Source organism: Cucurbita pepo, unplaced genomic scaffold (assembly GCF_002806865.2).
Source record: "Cucurbita pepo subsp. pepo cultivar mu-cu-16 unplaced genomic scaffold, ASM280686v2 Cp4.1_scaffold000134, whole genome shotgun sequence".
NCBI lineage: Eukaryota > Viridiplantae > Streptophyta > Magnoliopsida > Cucurbitales > Cucurbitaceae > Cucurbita > Cucurbita pepo.
In genome coordinates this window covers 92279-111660 of record NW_019646436.1, presented here as the reverse complement: position 1 = coordinate 111660, position 19382 = coordinate 92279, and the positions used below count along the sequence as shown (strand labels likewise).

Genomic DNA, 19382 nt, shown 5'->3' with positions numbered 1-19382 from the left:
GTCTTAGAAAAGGGAATGCTCGAAAAAGATTTTGAATCATTAACCGAAAAACTAGAAATTAATCCAAATTAGGCCCTAATTAAAGTAGAGAAAAGGGGATTATGGATCCAAAAAGTATAATATAAAAAAAAACATAATCTCTCAATTAATATGAAAATGAAAATATGTTTACGTCACAACAAACGTCACCCAAAATTCCACAAATAAATTGAATTATAAAAAGAGAAGCATATTAATGGAAATAAAGAGAGAAATTATAAAATAAAAAATAAAATAAAATGAAAAATTGTGTACTAAATATTGGAGGTTAGTGAGAATTAGTTGGTGGGTCAATTTGCCGCCCAAACTCCATCATTAATTTCCAGAATTTTAATTTTATAAATATAAATGTTTTTAATTTAATAATCATTACACTTTAAGACATAAATTTGCTGTCTCATAACAGAAACAATCTTAAATAAACACATTATTTGTTTAAGAAAATCTTTGCCCTCGACCTGCTCTTGTTGTGAGTGCCCAACTTTTTCCTTTGTGCGTTCAAATTTTGAATCATGTTTTTCGGATTCTCAACCGTTCGAGTTATCGAAAATATAGGGACTAAACTTGATTATTATCGGTTCATTGATCGGTTCATTAGGACGAGTTCGGATGATATGAGAGGACGGCTACTACTTCCTTATTACCATTTAGACAATCTCGATATAATCAATTTTGTTGTTCTTATAATGGTTGTCAAAAACTATATCTTTACACTTTGCGACCCTTTTCGAGTATCTGCTTATGCAAGACCTCGTAGAACATAGAACAATGAAGTAATGTATTTTTATTAGCTTCGATCTTCAGTGGGTCGAAGACAAATCAACTTGTTTGTTTATGTTACATGTTGTGGAACTTCAACGTTAACGTTTTCTAGATCTAGGAAAGGTTGTTTTGGTTTGGGAAGTGACGTTGAGACTCAGTCAAGACTCATTTAGCTCATCTGAACTCATCTACATTATGAGAGTCTTATTTTAGGTTGTGATTATCTAGGGTTCCCCTACGTCCAAATAATCTAGCTATACTTCTCCCTATCATCGTTTCAAATTATATATACATACATACAGAGATTGTCAATCGAGATAGTTCACTATTAGAGATTAGTTGGCGACTCCCTATCAGTCCACGTATAGTACAATAATGATATTCATGAAGGAACGATCTTCATATCTACCAACTACTACGATATTATGTAGACTTGTGCCAACCGAGAGAAATTCAGTATAAGAGGATAATTGGAGACACTCTAACCATCCTACCCTAACCGGATAACAGTGCATATCATAACAATAAAAATCAAGCAATAATCTCCCACATTAACGTCGGTGAACATTTTTAAACAACAAAATCCATCATTTCGCCACAGTTTACCACGACTCGGGCGTGGTTTTTTCATTTTTTTTTCTCTTTGCTGACGGCCAATAAAAACGATCGTCGAAGCTTCTGTTTTTTTTTTTCAATCTTTTAATTTGAACATTACAAAAATAGAAAAATACATACATAGGTATAGTGATTTTAGTATTTATTATTTGATGTGTATTATTAATGTGTTTCAATTATGTTGAGTGGTTATTGAATTAATGTATTAAAAACTTTGGTACATTATGAATATATAAAATGTTGTGTTTTTAAAATGAAATATTATTAGATTTAATTAAAAATTAGAAATTACCCATTAAATTTTTTTAAAAACAAATATATATATTAAAAATGGGAAAAAGTGGTCACGTAGAATCCGACGTCCCGAGTTCCCTACGACTGCTCCAATTTCTGCAAAAATAAACGGAACATTTCACGAGAATTGAAATTGAAATAGGAGGCGGAGTAGGAACGGGAAACGCTTTCCTGCCCTCCACCCTGCTCCGTATTCCTCTCGAGTTTATAATAATAAACGCTATAACTTTTTACGTGATTCCTCTAGTAAAAACTTGAGTTACTAAAGTTATTCTCCAACAAAAATAAGGTAAAAAGTACAAATTTTGAGGTAGTGTCATTTCCAATAATGACTTCGGCATACACGTAATTGACAACAACCTAGGATGTCATAGCTCACCAAATTAAATGTCGTAAGGATAAGAAAATAAAACGACATTACATTCAGTTGAGTGGTTCATGTGATTCTTAATTTCAACAAAAAGATAAAGCTTAGATTTCATTTATGTGAAAACTTAGATTTATAATCTTAAACCTAAGCTAAAGCTAAGACCCTATAAAGTAATGCCTAACTAATGTCCCCTCCGTCCAATATTATCTTTGCATGCATACGACACGAAAAATCGAAAGCGATATAAGTATCTGACACGAAAAAGAAAGAGTCTGATCCTTAGAAAACTGTATCAGAGTGAGCATAACTCAGCTATAATTAACCCGTTTAGTCTCACGACTTTTAATTTTATGTCTATTTGGTCTCTAAACTTTAAAAAATGATTAACAAATTTTTAAATTTTTAATTTTGTGTCGGATAAATCTCTGATTATTTTTATTTTCTATCTGATAGATCCGTTTCAACTCAAAGGAAAAGATTAATTTAATAATTTTAGACGAGAAATAAAATTTTTAGAGACCTATTATATATTTTTAAAATTAAAAATTTATAGACCTATTTTAAATAATTTTATAATGACTTTGAAATTCTTATTTTTTTTTTAATTTTTTTTTTTATAAATTAGAAGTCATTTTCAAAAATTATGATCCCAAATGATTTGATTTTTTGATTCTTTTTGTCTTTAAAAAACATCTATACAAATCAGCAAATATTATATTATTAATTATATTTCTAACTTCGTGTAATTACTTGTTTTGAATTTAGATTTGACATGTTAATTGTCCCGATATTTTTATGTAATATAGACACGTTAGCAACTTGTCTTGAAATACTTATAAGAGTGAAGTTTTTCCGATCGGCACATGTTTTTTTAATTTCATTATGTGGGTTCATATCAGGTAGGGCTCGACCCTATAGCTACCAACTCTAGTACATATACGAACTTTCTAAATCTAGACCGTTCATTACTAGATATTAGTTAGCCACGCACTACTCGTTCTAACTTCATACAATAATCACGACCTTTGTCCCTATATATTTTTACTCACGATACAATTATATATACATATATTTTATTATCATTTTTAACTACTCGGAGTCAATTATTTAAAATAAATAATANTTTAAAAAAAAAAAAAAAAAAAAAGCATTTTAGGTTTTAATTTTCCTTCACACATCTGTTTGATAGCTCAGTGGCTCCGACCCCATCATCCCTCCTTTTGCCTCTCCTTTGTCTTTCAAGGTGGTTGCATTTTCATCTTTTTATTTTTTAAAAATAATAATAATAATAAAAAAAAAAAAAAAAAAAAAAATCTCTTTATTGAGAAAGTGGTTGTTTTTGGTGTGGCTTTCAAATAGATTTTTAAGGTCAAAGGTCATGGTTTCGATTGAGCCCTTTCTTCTAACCCTTTTCTTCCTTCTAATCGACCCTAGTTTTGATCTCACAATCCACTCCCTTAGAGGCTCAGCATCTTCGTTGACACACCGTCTAATGTCTTGCTCTGCTGTAAAGGCCCATTACGATTGTCATCAGTCTCACTGTTCTAAGACACGTCTATTAAAAAGAGACTTTCATATCCTTATAAGGGATACTTCGTTTTTTCTCTCCAATCGAGCGTTCTCACTGACACACTGTCTAGTGTTTATAAGGACTAAATTGTAATTTAATTATTGAATATTATGTGGGGTGTGTGCGTATAATTTTAGGTGGTTGGCTGTTCTTGAAGCTAATAGGCTCAATACCCTAAGTACACTAATGCCCTATCAGACATAAAAAAATGTAACCCTTTTCATCAATTTCAGGGCCTTACCATCCTCCACTTGACACCTCTCTCTCTCTCATTATAAATTATCATTGCTTCATTACCCTTTACGCTCAGCTTTGCCCTTAAAAAAACCCACCTTTTCTCTCTCTCTCTCTCCACCGTCTCCACAGCTTTTCCGGCGGTTGTTTTTTGCTTTCATGGCGGAGCACGACATGACACTGTCGGTCAACGGTCACTCTCAAGTTCCTCCGGGCTTCCGTTTCCACCCCACTGAAGAGGAGCTTCTACATTATTACCTTAGGAAGAAGGTTGCCTTTCAAAAGATTGATCTTGATGTCATTCGTGATGTTGATCTTAACAAGCTCGAGCCTTGGGATATTCAAGGTTTCATTTTTATTTATTTTTTTTTTGTCTTTTTAATGTTCTTCTCGTTTCGTGTTTCGATTTCATTTTTTTTTTTTCGTTTCGTGTAGAGAAATGCAAGATCGGATCCACCCCACAAAACGATTGGTACTTCTTTAGCCATAAGGATAAGAAGTATCCAACTGGAACTCGCACGAATCGTGCTACGGCGGTTGGATTCTGGAAAGCCACTGGTCGTGATAAGATTATTTACACTGGATCTAAACGAATTGGGTTGAGAAAAACTTTAGTCTTTTATAAAGGACGAGCCCCTCATGGCCAAAAGTCTGATTGGATTATGCATGAATACCGTCTAGACGACTGTGACCGTGACAACAATGTAAGCTAGTAATGCAAATATTTGATCTCGTTGTATCGAATGAGAATGTTGTCATTCATTTATGCTTCTACAGATTTGTAACTCGATTGGAGAGCCACAAGTGTCGGAGGACGGGTGGGTCGTATGTCGAATTTTCAAAAAGAAGAGCTACCAAAAGTGCGTAGATAGCCCGAAGGCAAGTGGGTCGGATTCCGATGTTCGTTTACTAAACGCGAACAACGATGGAGTTTTGGATCAAATACTTCATTATATGGGAAGAACATGCAAGCTAGAAATGGAGTCATTTTCCAATATCAACTACAACAACCAATCTTCAAGATTAATACTCAATTCAAAGAACAACATAGAAGATCAACAACAAAAAGTTGACAAATCATTCATGCATCTACCAAGGCTAGATAGCCCCACAACCGTCCCTTCAATAGTCTCCCACCACCAACTCGAAACGACACCGTTCGACTACAACATCATCTTCAACCACGAGATGCTTTTAGAACCAACAGAGCCAATGCCAGAGCTCGTCCACGACCGACCTATGGTCAAGCTCGACAACTGGGTTGCCCTTGACCGACTTGTCGCATCCCAACTGAACGGTCACAACGAAAGATCCATCGAAGACGGAGAACACGAACACGAACAACAACATCATCATATGCAAGTATCGAGCAGAGGATTGGGATATGGGCATGAGAATGATATCTGGGGCTTCACGAAGTCAGCGTCTCCCTCATCATTAGACCCACTATCCCATTTCTCCGTTTAATTAGCCTTAGTGTATATCAAAATATCCATATTTATATATGCATCTATGTATTCCTAATAAGTTCTTCTCCATATTTATACACTGCCCAACTTTTCCGAGCTCGTACGGATTAACCTTATAAGTTGCAATTTGGTCGGGTTTAGCCAAATTTCTATAGTTCTCGTCGTTACCACCCTTATTTTTTCGTATTAGTTGACGATATCAGGTGTTCGGGTAAATACAATAGTTTATAGACGATTCATCTGATGCATCGAAACCCTAAAAATAAAAACGATATCCAAATTATACTTCGAAATTTATGTAATTATTGAGTTAAATTTTGAAGATTGAAGGATAATTAGGGGAAAAATGGAGTGTGGTAGCTGTGTGAAGAGTGAGTCAATGGGTGAAATGAAGTGGGGAAAGCTAATGGTCCAAAGCCGATTAATTCGTAACTAAATTGACGAGTTTGACACATCAATCATAGCATCGCGTTGACTTTATTGCCGACTTTGTGGGACCCAGATTTCGGATACCGACAAATGAGAAGCTGACGTGGTATCCTCTTATTCGCAGGTTGTCATTCCTATGTGTGTACAGTTGGCGACAACGTGTGCAGCGGTGGGGTCCACTGGAAGGTGTCTACCAGAAAAAAAAAATGTTTTATTTTTTTTTTCGTTTTATTTTTTAATTTTTTTAATTTTTTATTTCCCTCATCAAAATAATAATAATAAAAAAAGGCGATTGCCTTTTGGAAAATCAGGTACGAATTTGAAACTGATTGTGAAGCCTTTTTTTTTTTTTTTTTTTTTAAAAAAATAAAATTATTATTATAATTTCATCCCTCTAACTTTTTTTTAATCTCAAAATAAGTTTATTTGCAAATACTACACTTCCATGTTTAGAATCATTCATGCTTGACATGATTGATCTTACTTGTGTAGTGATTCAAATCTCAAACAAATGTTCTTGCGTCGAGATATTTGATCAATAAGGTAATCTGAATCTTAATTTACCTTGAGGTGATTTTCTTAAAACTGTTAGAATCGATACCAGTTGTTAGCTCTGATACTAATTGTTAGGATTGCTCAACAACGCACACACTCGATCAAGATGAACACAAAGAACGAGAGAGAAAATACAAAGAGGAATATTGACTAAAGGTTTTATATTGGTGACTTCAGTTATTGTACAACAACAGAGAATATTGAGAGCCGGTATATATATATANTAAAGGTTTTATATTGATGACTTCAGTTATTGTACAACAACAGAGAATACAGAAGAAAGAATCTTGAGAGCCGGTATATATATATGGTTTCAATTTACTAAATATATCTTTCAAAGATTTAAACCTACGAGTCTACCGAATATACCTCTGTCAAATCTTTACCAAATATTTACCATATATATGTCTATCAGATCTTTACAAGTTATCTTCCAAATATATCTCTACCAGATAGAGAGACTCCATATCCGAACAAAAATCCTTCTCATTCGAATGTGGTATCGGTTCATTCATATACTTCTCATTTACCGACTCGAATACAACTGAACTTGATGAATAAAAGATATATATTTTTTAAATTTAGATATCGCATATACTTTAATGATTAAGTTGGCCCTACAATCTAAACCAATTCAATGCCTTATATAAACCTCTAACCCTTTGATAAACATAGCTTAACAAACTTCTTGACCTAACATAACCCTTTGCTCTTTATTCTTTGTCAACACAATCACCTCCTACCTTCTAAAACATCAACTTAAATGTTGTTTAGACATAAAAACGATATAAACCATAAAAGTTTACGAACCCAACTTTCGATAGACCCATTATTAGAGATATCTACGAGACGGAGCAAGATGAGGAAGCCTGCCACAGCCACAGCCACATGTTACAATCATCATCTCGCACAAAATTTCATTGATTTTTGCGAATATCATGTTCCTAGTCAATTCAATAATGTCTATCAACATAATGTTTTATCTCGTTTAGACAAAGATTCTCTACTCCGTTTGAGACCGATCCCTACGGTCAAATAGATATCTCTATCTGTCTATTCTCATTCGTCTCGTTTTGAATGAATCTACGTAGGTTAAATGAACATTTCTACCCGTGATAAACGCTGTGTAAAATTAATCCAAACAAGATAACTGAAAATAATTTTTAAAAATTATCGAATTGATTCAAAGTCATTCAAGAACACACGACACAATTATGTCAAAGATTTAGACGTTCATGGAGAGGTTAGAAGATCAATTCGAAAGCTCAAAATTAAGAGTTATCGTAAACCTATAAAGTAATAGTTAAAAAGGAAAAAGAATATATTGATTATCCCTAGAGATTACTCATGTAGAGTGACTATTTTTTTCTTTTCCTTCTAGAAAAACAAAGACTTGGTTTCATCATTATTTTTGGTATATTGAGATATGGCCCTCTCAAATGTTGTGCTATAAATGATAGGACATATGAAGAACATCCTTAACTTTTAAGGATGTTTTTTTGGATGGAAGATTCTCGATAAAAGTAGAAAATGATGTGTTCGAACTCCTCCTATAATGTCTTTTCTTTCTAAATTAATATCAATTTTCAACCGTTCGAACATTTTATAAATTTTCAAGCTCACAAGGAAAGGAGAACGTTGATATAACATACAGAAGACTCGCATACCACCACCATAAATGCAACAATTCGAACATTTTTTTTGCCCTAATTTTAATCAAAATGCACATTTTGATTTCATGAAGAAAATTTGAATGGAGTTATCAATTAGATTATTAGGGTTTATATTTGAAAAATTGTTCGTGATTTTGAAATTAACACAAGTTTCAATCAATTATACTATTGGTATTAAATGGGTACCAATTTGAACAAATGACCTCATGTTTTTATATGATATTAAACTATCACATGATTAATCAATTAGTCCCTAGAATTAGAGTTTAGTAGTATTTCGGTCTCAATTGTCGATTTTTCGTGGCTATTTTGTGACAGTAGAGCTAACACAAGCTGGCGTGACATTATTTATTACTTTTTTGTATTGAGGTGATAGGAACTAAGAGACATCAATCATGCAGTATACTTCAATGGAGATGTGAAGAAAATGCTGTGAAATTATCAAAACATATTTCAATTCATGTCACGTTGAAAAATAATGAAACTTCATTGTTATAAATTTTGGGTGGATTACGGTTTAGAGTAATTTAGAGTTATTGTATTTCATTAATGTATTTTAAGACTTTATTTATTTTAAAGTTACATTTACATAGTGGCTCATTATGACCATAAAGTATGAATGTTACAAACTCTTGAAATGTCTGATGTAAAGTCAAAGAGTTTCATTTTGAGGCTGTATAAAGTCATGTATGTTGTATTTGTAAGAGACTTGGAAAATATAGTAAAAGAAGCATTCTTTTAGCCAATGATTAAGTTTCTTTGCAATTCGGTGTAGTTTAGGTTCGCATGTAGAATCATTCAAGCTCAACATGATCAATCTTGCTTTGTGGAGTGATTCGAATCTCAAACAAGTGTTCTTGTCATGAGATATTTGATCAACAAGAATCATTCAAACTACATATGATCGATCTTGCTTGTAGAGTGATTCGAATTTGAAACAAGTGTTCTTGCCTTGTGATATTCGATCGGTAATTCGAATCTTACTCGCCTTGTAGTGATTCCATATCACGAGGTCTCATTGTCGGCTTTCTATGACTTTTAGCGTGTTCTGCTTGGANACGTGCACCTTTTTAACATCTTATTCCATTTGTTCTTATAATTTTTTTTTAGTTTTGTTCGTTTTTCTATTGTGAGCTTTCGTATGATTGAACTAAATGAGTTCGAAAACGTTTTGTTTAGCGGAGAAAGAAGTTTAAATGAAGAGTGTAATTGAAGCTATCCTTGTTCATTTGATGGGTTGTTTTCAACTTCTCAAGAAAGTAATTGATGATATTAGTAGGGAAATTTCATGTTTTTGGTGGGGTTCGTTACACACTTATAACAAAATTCATTGGCTTACTTGGGAAACCCTTTTTTATCTCCCAAAAAAACATGTTTGTGAGATGCGTTTTAGAGTGTGGAAATCTCTCCCTAGCATACACGTTTTAAAAATCTTGAGGGAAAACTCGAAAGAGAAAGGTCAAAGAGGACAATATCTATTGGCGGTATGCTTGGACTGTTATAAAAACCAAAAAGAAAATGGCTACCAAACGACTATAAACTTTTACAATACTCATTTTAGTTCTTGCACTTAAAAAGAAAATAACAATTTGGTCCATGCACTATTATTTAACCATTTAATATGTAACGACTCATGCCCAGAATTCGAAATTTGGATTCGGTACCTGATCACCCAGATATTCTCTTGCATCCCTTGTGACATTGTTACGTTGCTTACTATTTCTTCTAAAAGTGAAGATTATCCCCATAAATCAACCTATGTCATTTGAGCATGTTTTGTCCTTACTTACATGCATTCTACGAAAATTCCTAGGATGTTACCCAATATAGAATTGCTCCAAATAAAACATTAGGGGCGGTGACTTTCAATTCTTTTAAGCCTTTCTTAGTCATGCTCTCGTTCATCCTACTTCTTATAAGCCTTAACTTCTAATTATTGATTGAGCCTTATTTTATTTGCTAATGAATTGACTAATTATCAATAATTGATTACTATTACTCTAAACTTTATTTTAAATATCGTTTAATGATTAATATTTTTATCTTCGAAAAGTAAGTTTGGTTACGACAACCTAATTTGATGTTGATGAGGATGATATATATGTATTTTTTTTTTCTCTTCGTTGGAATTATTTTTATAAGTTTGAGCCAAAACTTTAGCTACGACCGCCTATAAGGGGTTTACTTCACAAGGCCTTCGCTAATGAAAAGCTACAATATTTCCGTTTTACAGTGTAACGACTCAGATCCACCGCCAGCAGAAATTGTCTTTTTTGGGCTTCTTCGGGGCCCAACGTCCTCGCTGACACTCTTTCCTTCCTCCAATCGATGTGGGACCGCCCCCCAAATCAACCCCCCTTTGGGTCCCAACGTCCTTACTGGCATACCGCCCTGTGTCTACCCCCTTCGGGGAACAGCGAGAAGGCTGGCACATCGTCTGGTGTTTGGCTCTGATATCATTTTTAACGGCCCAAATCCACCGCTAGCCGATATTGTCCTCTTTGGGCTTTTCCTTTCGAGCTTTTCCTCAAGATTTTAAAACGCGTCTACTAGTAGAAAGTTTCCACACCTTTATGAATGGTGGTTTGTTCTCCTCCCCAACCAATGTGGGACATCACATACACAACTTAGAGATATGGGGACATCACATACACAACTTAGAGATTGACACGCAGATCTGTAGAGGATCTAGCCTCTAGTTTACTTTTTTAAGTTGAATTATTAATCAATTAAAATTTTATAGGCTTTTGATCTTTTCAAAAAAGATAGAAAGAAAGAAAAGACTTGTGATGGCTAATAATTAGGGGAAAATTTTGCTTCTAGCTCTTGACATAACGTCTCTAGATATTTTCTTTGATGGGCCGATGATAATGTCGGCCCAAGTTCTCGGTGGCTTGATCCATAATATAGCCTACGATAAGAATAGTTACTATCTATACCAACAAAATTAATTTTTTTTTGGATGAATCAGTCATAAAAACTCTAAAATCATGCATGTTTAGCTTGAAATTATGATATGAATCTAGGCATGAGGCGTTTCACACACGATTAACCCAACTCAACTCCGGTTCGAGTTAATGACCGGAAACATTTGCTAACAATTTGCTTATCATAACTTGTTCATATTCTTTCAACTTTGTTCTTAGCAGAGTTCATGACAAACAAGTATGAAGACCTTGAGGTGTTAGACAGAAAGATTGAAACCCATTTCTTTTTCATAAATCAGCAAAGAACTGACCTCAGATTTATTGTAAAAACCACAAACAGCTCTGTATCAGATTCAACAGAGATCATCATATATGTATATTAAGATTTGGAACTCAGAATGCTCACTGTTTTAGGCATCAGCTGCATATGGGGCAAAGGACAAGGCCATTTTCATTGCAATCAGGGCATTTGACAACCACAGCCTTGCCATGGCCAAGCCTTTTAAGCCCTCCTTCTTTCACTGTCATCACCAATTTACAGCTCCCATTGCACTGAAAACATGGCAGAAACCTTGCATTCCCACACCCTTCACACACCGACCCAGCTTTGATTTTTGGTAGCCCTTCAAGTAATTCACCTAAAACTCCTTCTTCTACCATTTTCAACACTTTTTCACCATTCCCTATGTACCTTCCTCTTATGAACACTCTTGGAGGAATCATGCCTTCTTCCCCTCTCCCTTTCATCAATTCCTTTAGCTCTTCTCTGAATCCTCGATCCATCGACACGTCTCGCTCGCAGATTTGAACTCCGGTGCCTTCGATTGCCGCTCTCACGGCGTTGCATTCCTCAAAGGTCTTTCTTATCCCACGTAGGGTCGTCGTGTATACCACCACTCGATGCTCCCCGCTCGGTGGGCAGAGTACCTCAAATCTGAATAACAATATGAATAAATGATTAAACACATTGTACCCATAGCCTGCAGATTTCCACACCCTTATAAGGAATGTTTCGATCTCCTCTTTAACCAACGTGGGATCTCACAATTCACTCCCGTTCGGACTTCCCTTCAAGGTTTTAAAATGCATCTACTAGGGAGAGGTTTCGACACCCAAGAATGTTTTGTTCCACTCTCCGACTGATGTGAGATCTCACAATACTAGAGAGAAGTTTCCACACCCATATAAAGAATGTTTCGTTCCCCTTTCCAATTGATGTGAAATCTCACAATCCACCACATTTCGAGCTTTCCCTCAAGATTTTAAAACGTGCTTACTAAGGAGAAGTTTTCACACCCTTATAAGGAATGTTTGGTTCCCTCTCGAATCGTGGTGGGATCTCACAATCTACTCCTAGGGCCTACCGTTCTCACTGGCACACCGCCTGTATCCGGCAATAACATCATTTATAACAGTCAAACCCTTGTAAAAAATGTTTTGTTGTACCTCAGACCAAGGTGTGATCACACAATTATAAGTCAGCATCAGTCTAAGGTTTTGAGTTCAATTTTAGCACAACATACCTGTCGAGCAAATGCTTCACAGGGGACGGAATTGTCACGGGAGCGGTCAGAGCGGCTCGAGACGATGGTCGAAGGACAGCAGATTCCACGATCTGATTGGGGCAATTGGGATTGGAATTCTCCTTGTTGGAATCAAAATCCTTGAGAGCAAATTTCTTAGATTGAGAAAGAAGAGAGAATCGAAAGCTGTCAGCATCGAGGCCATCCATGAGCTCCCAGGAATTGATAACCTCCGGCTCAGATTTGGGTTCAGAGAGGGGAGTAGGAAAAACAGAGCCAAAGGTGAACCTGGGCGGCGGAGCTGGGGTGGCAGCGGAAGGTGGGTCGAGGTTAAGAAGGCCATAAGTGGTGGAAGTAAGGGAGACGATGTGGTGGGTGAGAGCGGCGGCACCCAGTTGGGGAAACTCGTCGTCGTGGTTCAGAAGATGGGAAGAAGCACAGCCCATGATTAGCGATGAATCGGAAGAGGGGTCGAAAGGGGGAGATGAAAGATTGAATTTTTGAATGAAAGAAAGGGTTTGGTTTAGGAGTTGTGGGCTTAGCACGCTAAGTTTGGGCGCTAAAATTGAATTCAAAAGAGGGTGGTGGCATCGCATGGGGGGGACGGGGAGGCCTCCGAGGAAGAGGGGTGGGGTATCTTTTTGGTCTCATAAATTGCTTTAACAATTCCAATTTTTGACCTTTACCAACTGTTTCCTGACCCCACCAAACTCTACTCTCTTCCATTTTAAAATCTCTTACCCCCAATTTTCTAAGCCTCCACCACCACGACCCCGACAACCTCCCCATTGAGACTCATGGAAGAGAGGCCTAACAAATCAGGGAACACCATGATGCACATGAGTGATTGCTATCGAGCGGTGTCGTGACTTTTCTGACTAAGAGGATGAACTAATAGTCATTCTAACTCTCTGTGCGCAGGTTTGAATCAACTTAATCCAAAAAGATTCTAACTCTCTGTGCGCAGGTTTGAATCAACTTAATCCAAAAAGTTTTTGCTTATTTAAACTCGACCTGACCCAGTTCATAAAAAAATTTCGAATCTTCAAATCTTTTGAACACTCTTATCACCAACTAAGCTCAATTTCTTTTCTTTTGTCTTTATGAAAAGGACAAACCAAAGCCAAAAGGATTCTCCCGCGTCCTCGCTAGAATATCACTGCGCATCGCCTTGTGTCTCGCTGTAATACCATTTGTAATAGGCAAAACTCATCACTAGCAAATAGATCTCACAATCCACTCCTCTTGAGGGGCCCAACATCCTCGCTGGCATATCATTGCACATCACCCTGTGTCTGCCTCTAATATCATTTGTAATAATCCAAGCCCACTCCCTTGGGGCCCAACGTCCTCGCTGGCACATGCCGCAAGGAATGTTTTGTTCCTTTCTCCAAACGACGTGGGATCTCACAATCCACTTCCCTTGGGGGCCAACGTCTTTGCTGGCATATCGTTGCACATCGCCTTGTGTTTGGCTTTGATACAATTTGTAACAGCCAAAGCCCACTCCTAGCACATAGATCTCATAATCCACTCCTCTTGGGAGCCCAACATACTTGCTGGCATATCAACACATATAGCCGTGTGTCTGGCTCTAATACCAATTGTAATAGGTGAAACTCGCTGCCAACAAATATTGTCTTTTTGGAACTTTCCCTTTCGAGCTTCCACTCAAGGTTTTCAAATGCTTATGCTATCGAGAGGTTTCCGCACCCTTATAGGGAATGTTCTATTCCTCTCTCCAACCGATATGAGATCTTATGAGAAGACTCGAACCTTTAACTTATTAGTCAATGACGTATGTCATCGAATTAAGTTAAGCTTACCGTTAACATATTAATCCACCCGAGGTCTAGATTGATTTATTTATGGAAATAGACTAATTATTTCAATAAGAGAGATGAAGTAAATTAGGTAATAAAGAGGTTGTTGGATCTGACAGACCCTTCTTTTTGTTTCAGAAGAACTCTAAGCTGAGCCTTTTGACACTCCAATTTCGCATCTGAATCTCTACTCTTCGACCCTTTTGTTCGAACCACTCGCCGGAACTCCACAAACCCTTTAATTCCTCTCACAATATGAGGATTAATATTTTCCACCTCCGGCGACCCACTTGTCGGAGCTGCCACCGCCGGAATCTCCATTTTACAGGATAATCTCTGCTCTCCCACGACGGCGTCCAATGCTGTTGATTCTGCCGGTGAAGATCCGTCGCCGACAGCATTGTTGTTGATGGAACTCGCCGAGGAATTGTCAGCCGCCGTCTGTTTTAGTTTGCCTGATTCTATCTCTGAAAGCATGTCTTCGAACACGATCTTGACCTCTGCAAGCTTCATTTGAACTCTCTCCTCTCGTAATACCTCAGACAACCTTCAATTTCAAATCAAAAGGAAATCAAGGATTCCATGGTTATTTAAGCATTACAATAAATAAATCATTTATTAGGGAAGCGGTTCTTGTCACCGAACGACTAGTTTTTCAAAATGGTCATTCTTATCGGTAGATATAGGTATCGAGTCACCAACTACTAAATAAACGGTCTTAGTCTTGTTTTTAGTAGTTCAGAAGAATCAACCCTAGCCCGATTGCCTTGTAGACAGACAAATATTTCAGATTAAATAGAGGAAATTTTATGTCACTCTACGTCACATCAACTAACACACTCAAACAGTTCGTTGTAATGGTCCAAGCCTAATGTGTCTACCAGAAACAAAGGTTCTTCACACTTTTATGATGAGAAATGTTTCGTTCCCTTCTCTAATCGGTTTTTACACTCTTATAAGGAATGATTCGTACCCCTCTCTACTAATGTGAACCTATCTAATCAGTTTTCACACTCTTATAAAGAATGCGTTGTACCCCTCTCTATCGATGTGAGGATATCTAATTGGTTTTCACACTTTTATAAGAAATGCTTTGTACCCCTCTCCACCGTGTGAGCCTACCGCGTCTATTAGAGACAGAGGTACCAATGTATGCTTCTTACCCCTCTCTACCGATGAGCCTAACGCGTCTATCAGAGACAGAGGTATCGATGTATGCTTTATACCCTTGTCTAACCTGTGATGTATCACATTGGTTGGGGAGGAGAACAAACCAGCATTTATAAGGGCGTGGAAACCTTTCCCTAACACCTTGAGGGGAAGCCCGAAAGGAAAAGTCCAAAGATGACAATATCTGCTAGCGGTGGATCTAGGCCGTTACATAACCAATGTGAGTCTAACGCATCTACAAGAGACAGACGTACCAATGTGGGATCTCGATCATATTTATTTAATTATTCTACCAGAGATAGGTTTCCATACCCTTGCAAGAAATGTTTTGTTCCACTGTTCAATCAAGGTTGGATCTCACAATTCACCCCGAGAAGTTTTCACACCCTTATAAGAAATTTCACGTACTCTTCTCTAACCGATGTCGGATCTCAGAGTTGTTTATTCATTTATTTAGACTAGATTTATTTAATAACCCTAAGTTTTTGATCTAGAAAAAAAAAAAAAAAAAAAAGAAAAAAGCAAAATTAAATTATGAACGAACCTTAGCATCTTCCTCTCATCTTCAATCTTCTTCTTCATCAAATCAATCTTGGTTTCATGTAAAGAAACCTCACGTGAAAGCTGTTGACACAGTAATTCCATGGCTTCCCTTTGTTTCCTCTCTTCATCGAGCTCCTTAGCCAACCTCTTGGCCAAAGACTCAAGCTTTTTACGAGCCTTGCGCTCATACCGAAGCTCAGTCTTGAGCTCCACGATGTGGCTACGAGCAAGATCGAGCTCAGAGTCCATTCGCTTCTTAGTAGGAACCAGATCGCAAAAGGAAGAAGAAGAAGCTAACTTCAAGCAATAAAACTGAAGGTGCTTGTTAATGGCGGATTTATGAGGCGTTTGGCGATGAGAAGGGCTAATATAAAATGGGTTTTCGTAAAGTTTCCAGCTTGGACAAGTATCGTCCTTCATCATCATCATCTTGATCTGTTGTTGTTGTTCTTCTTCTTTGAAAATTGTGAAGACAGTGAAGAAAGGTAATGGGTTGTGGTGGTGGTGGTGGTGGTGGTGGTGGTGGTGGTAGGTCCTTTGCTCATGAATTTTGCTTTTGGGAGTGTGAGATTTGGGAAAAGGAAATAATGGCTTCACTGTCACAGACAGCTCCTCCTTATTAATTACAGCAAGAGGTAGGTTTTTTTTTTTTTAAAAAAAATCTCTCTTGATAATTTGTATCCTTGCCCTACGCGTAATCATTAACCACGGTTTGGTTTAAGATTTTGTTTAAAATATTAGTAAGATGTTTGAGAATGAAACGAGAAAGCTGTTTCGTTTAGGTTTCAAATCTCATGGATTGTTGAATTTATATGTAATAGTCTAAGTGCATAGGTAAGAGATATTGTTCTCTGTAGGTTTTCTCTTATGGGTGTCTACTGGTGACACTGGGTGGTGTGCTAGTGAAGATGTTGAGTCTTGACAGGGGTGGACACTGGGAGGTGTGCCAGCGAGAATGTTGAAACTGTGGACACTAGACGATGTGCTAGCGAGAACGCTCGTCTTGAAGGTGGTGGACAACAGGTTGTGTGCCAGTGAGGATGGTGGATCTCGAATGGGTTGAATTGTGAGATCCTACATCGATTGGAGAGAGGAGCGAATACCAGCATGGACGTTAGACCCTGAAAAAGGTGAATTGTGAGACCCTACATCGATTGGAGAGAGGGACAAGTGCTAGCGAGGACGTTGGACCCCAAAAGGGGTGAATTGTTAAATCCTATATCGATTGGAGAGAGAAATGAGTGTCAGCAAGGACGCTAGAAGAGAGGTGGATTGTGAGATCCCACATCAGTTGGAGAGAGAAACTAAACATTCTTTATAACGGCGTGGAAACCTCTCTTAGCATAGACATTTTAAAAACTTTGAAAGGAAGCCCAGAAAAAATAATATCTACTAACCCGAGTTTAAGCTATAAACAAAAATTACTGAGGTTCGAGGACAAAAAGGCTACACTTGAGGAAATGGGCCTTTTTGGGCTAGTATGCATAACTCGAATGGACCTCACAACCTATATGGGCTTTTATACTCCCTCCCCATCATAGGGCCTTACTTCTATTTCAACTAACCTATCTCGGATTCATCGGACTCTTTTTTTATCTCAATAATTAGGTTATCATATAACTCCGGTAAGCACTTTTAAATCATTGATATCACGTGACCTAACTTTTTAAAGTGTTTTCACAATGATAGGTGAAACGCAACCCTTTGAATAATTCAGAACTAGGGTATATATGGATCTTGTCTTGTAGGATAGTTCACTACTAGGAATTAGTTGACGGATCTTTAGTATTCCCTATATAGTCACGTGGGAGCGGCTCTTGTGCCTACCAACTATTTTGATATTGTGTAGATCACTGTCCCTTTATTACGAGTAGGCACAAGAGTAGCTCCTACGTGATTTACTACAACAGTCTTATGACCATATATCATCCAACCCAGAGATAGTTCGCTGTTAAAGGCTAACTCACAACTATTTAATAGTCTCTATNGAATGCGTTGTACCCCTCTCTATCGATGTGAGGATATCTAATTGGTTTTCACACTTTTATAAGAAATGCTTTGTACCCCTCTCCACCGTGTGAGCCTACCGCGTCTATTAGAGACAGAGGTACCAATGTATGCTTCTTACCCCTCTCTACCGATGAGCCTAACGCGTCTATCAGAGACAGAGGTATCGATGTATGCTTTATACCCTTGTCTAACCTGTGATGTATCACATTGGTTGGGGAGGAGAACAAACCAGCATTTATAAGGGCGTGGAAACCTTTCCCTAACACCTTGAGGGGAAGCCCGAAAGGAAAAGTCCAAAGATGACAATATCTGCTAGCGGTGGATCTAGGCCGTTACATAACCAATGTGAGTCTAACGCATCTACAAGAGACAGACGTACCAATGTGGGATCTCGATCATATTTATTTAATTATTCTACCAGAGATAGGTTTCCATACCCTTGCAAGAAATGTTTTGTTCCACTGTTCAATCAAGGTTGGATCTCACAATTCACCCCGAGAAGTTTTCACACCCTTATAAGAAATTTCACGTACTCTTCTCTAACCGATGTCGGATCTCAGAGTTGTTTATTCATTTATTTAGACTAGATTTATTTAATNTAAATAATTAAATAAATAAATAAAGAAAAAGAAAAAGAAAAATTAAATTATGAACGAACCTTAGCATCTTCCTCTCATCTTCAATCTTCTTCTTCATCAAATCAATCTTGGTTTCATGTAAAGAAACCTCACGTGAAAGCTGTTGACACAGTAATTCCATGGCTTCCCTTTGTTTCCTCTCTTCATCGAGCTCCTTAGCCAACCTCTTGGCCAAAGACTCAAGCTTTTTACGAGCCTTGCGCTCATACCGAAGCTCAGTCTTGAGCTCCACGATGTGGCTACGAGCAAGATCGAGCTCAGAGTCCATTCGCTTCTTAGTAGGAACCAGATCGCAAAAGGAAGAAGAAGAAGCTAACTTCAAGCAATAAAACTGAAGGTGCTTGTTAATGGCGGATTTATGAGGCGTTTGGCGATGAGAAGGGCTAATATAAAATGGGTTTTCGTAAAGTTTCCAGCTTGGACAAGTATCGTCCTTCATCATCATCATCTTGATCTGTTGTTGTTGTTCNCTAATATAAAATGGGTTTTCGTAAAGTTTCCAGCTTGGACAAGAATCGTCCTTCATCATCATCATCTTGATCTGTTGTTGTTGTTCTTCTTCTTTGAAAATTGTGAAGACAGTGAAGAAAGGTAATGGGTTGTGGTGGTGGTGGTGGTGGTGGTGGTGGTGGTGGTAGGTCCTTTGCTCATGAATTTTGCTTTTGGGAGTGTGAGATTTGGGAAAAGGAAATAATGGCTTCACTGTCACAGACAGCTCCTCCTTATTAATTACAGCAA

The 19382-nt window shown here is 37.3% G+C and overlaps 3 protein-coding genes across 3 annotated transcripts; 1 reads left to right on the top strand and 2 right to left on the bottom strand.

Annotated features, from left to right (window-relative positions):
• Window positions 1-3914: 3914 nt before the first annotated feature.
• Window positions 3915-5449, top strand: LOC111783961 (NAC domain-containing protein 12-like). Its single transcript, XM_023664785.1, has 3 exons — window positions 3915-4230; window positions 4320-4588; window positions 4662-5449. The coding sequence occupies exons 1-3, from the start codon at window positions 4044-4046 to the stop codon at window positions 5349-5351; spliced, it is 1146 nt and encodes a 381-aa protein (XP_023520553.1). The 5' UTR covers window positions 3915-4043; the 3' UTR covers window positions 5352-5449.
• A 5778-nt stretch (window positions 5450-11227) lies between these two features.
• Window positions 11228-13061, bottom strand: LOC111783959 (uncharacterized protein At5g39865-like). Its single transcript, XM_023664780.1, has 2 exons — window positions 12461-13061; window positions 11228-11871 (listed from the first exon to the last, which is right to left on the bottom strand). The coding sequence occupies exons 1-2, from the start codon at window positions 13054-13056 to the stop codon at window positions 11355-11357; spliced, it is 1113 nt and encodes a 370-aa protein (XP_023520548.1). The 5' UTR covers window positions 13057-13061; the 3' UTR covers window positions 11228-11354.
• A 1227-nt stretch (window positions 13062-14288) lies between these two features.
• Window positions 14289-19346, bottom strand: LOC111783915 (protein BRANCHLESS TRICHOME-like). The gene is made up of 3 exons (XM_023664725.1): window positions 19129-19346; window positions 15998-16374; window positions 14289-14830 (listed from the first exon to the last, which is right to left on the bottom strand). The coding sequence occupies exons 1-3, from the start codon at window positions 19177-19179 to the stop codon at window positions 14371-14373; spliced, it is 888 nt and encodes a 295-aa protein (XP_023520493.1). The 5' UTR covers window positions 19180-19346; the 3' UTR covers window positions 14289-14370.
• Window positions 19347-19382: the final 36 nt, after the last annotated feature.

What these genes read in the sequence shown, in the direction of transcription:
- LOC111783961 (XM_023664785.1), top strand. Translation starts at nt 4,044, where the DNA reads ATGGCGGAGCACGACATGACACTGTCGGTCAACGGTCACTCTCAAGTT. An exon ending in CGAGCCTTGGGATATTCAAG is followed by an intron (nt 4,231 to 4,319) that starts GTTTCATTTTTA and finishes CGTTTCGTGTAG; the next exon opens with AGAAATGCAAGATCGGATCC. An exon ending in ACTGTGACCGTGACAACAAT is followed by an intron (nt 4,589 to 4,661) that starts GTAAGCTAGTAA and finishes ATGCTTCTACAG; the next exon opens with ATTTGTAACTCGATTGGAGA.
- LOC111783959 (XM_023664780.1), bottom strand. Translation starts at nt 13,056, where the DNA reads ATGCGATGCCACCACCCTCTTTTGAATTCAATTTTAGCGCCCAAACTT. An exon ending in GTGAAGCATTTGCTCGACAG is followed by an intron (nt 11,872 to 12,460) that starts GTATGTTGTGCT and finishes ATTGTTATTCAG; the next exon opens with ATTTGAGGTACTCTGCCCAC.
- LOC111783915 (XM_023664725.1), bottom strand. Translation starts at nt 19,179, where the DNA reads ATGATGATGATGAAGGACGATTCTTGTCCAAGCTGGAAACTTTACGAA. An exon ending in GCTGGAAACTTTACGAAAAC is followed by an intron (nt 16,375 to 19,128) that starts CCATTTTATATT and finishes CTTTACGAAAAC; the next exon opens with CCATTTTATATTAGCCCTTC. An exon ending in GATGAGAGGAAGATGCTAAG is followed by an intron (nt 14,831 to 15,997) that starts GTTCGTTCATAA and finishes TTGAAATTGAAG; the next exon opens with GTTGTCTGAGGTATTACGAG.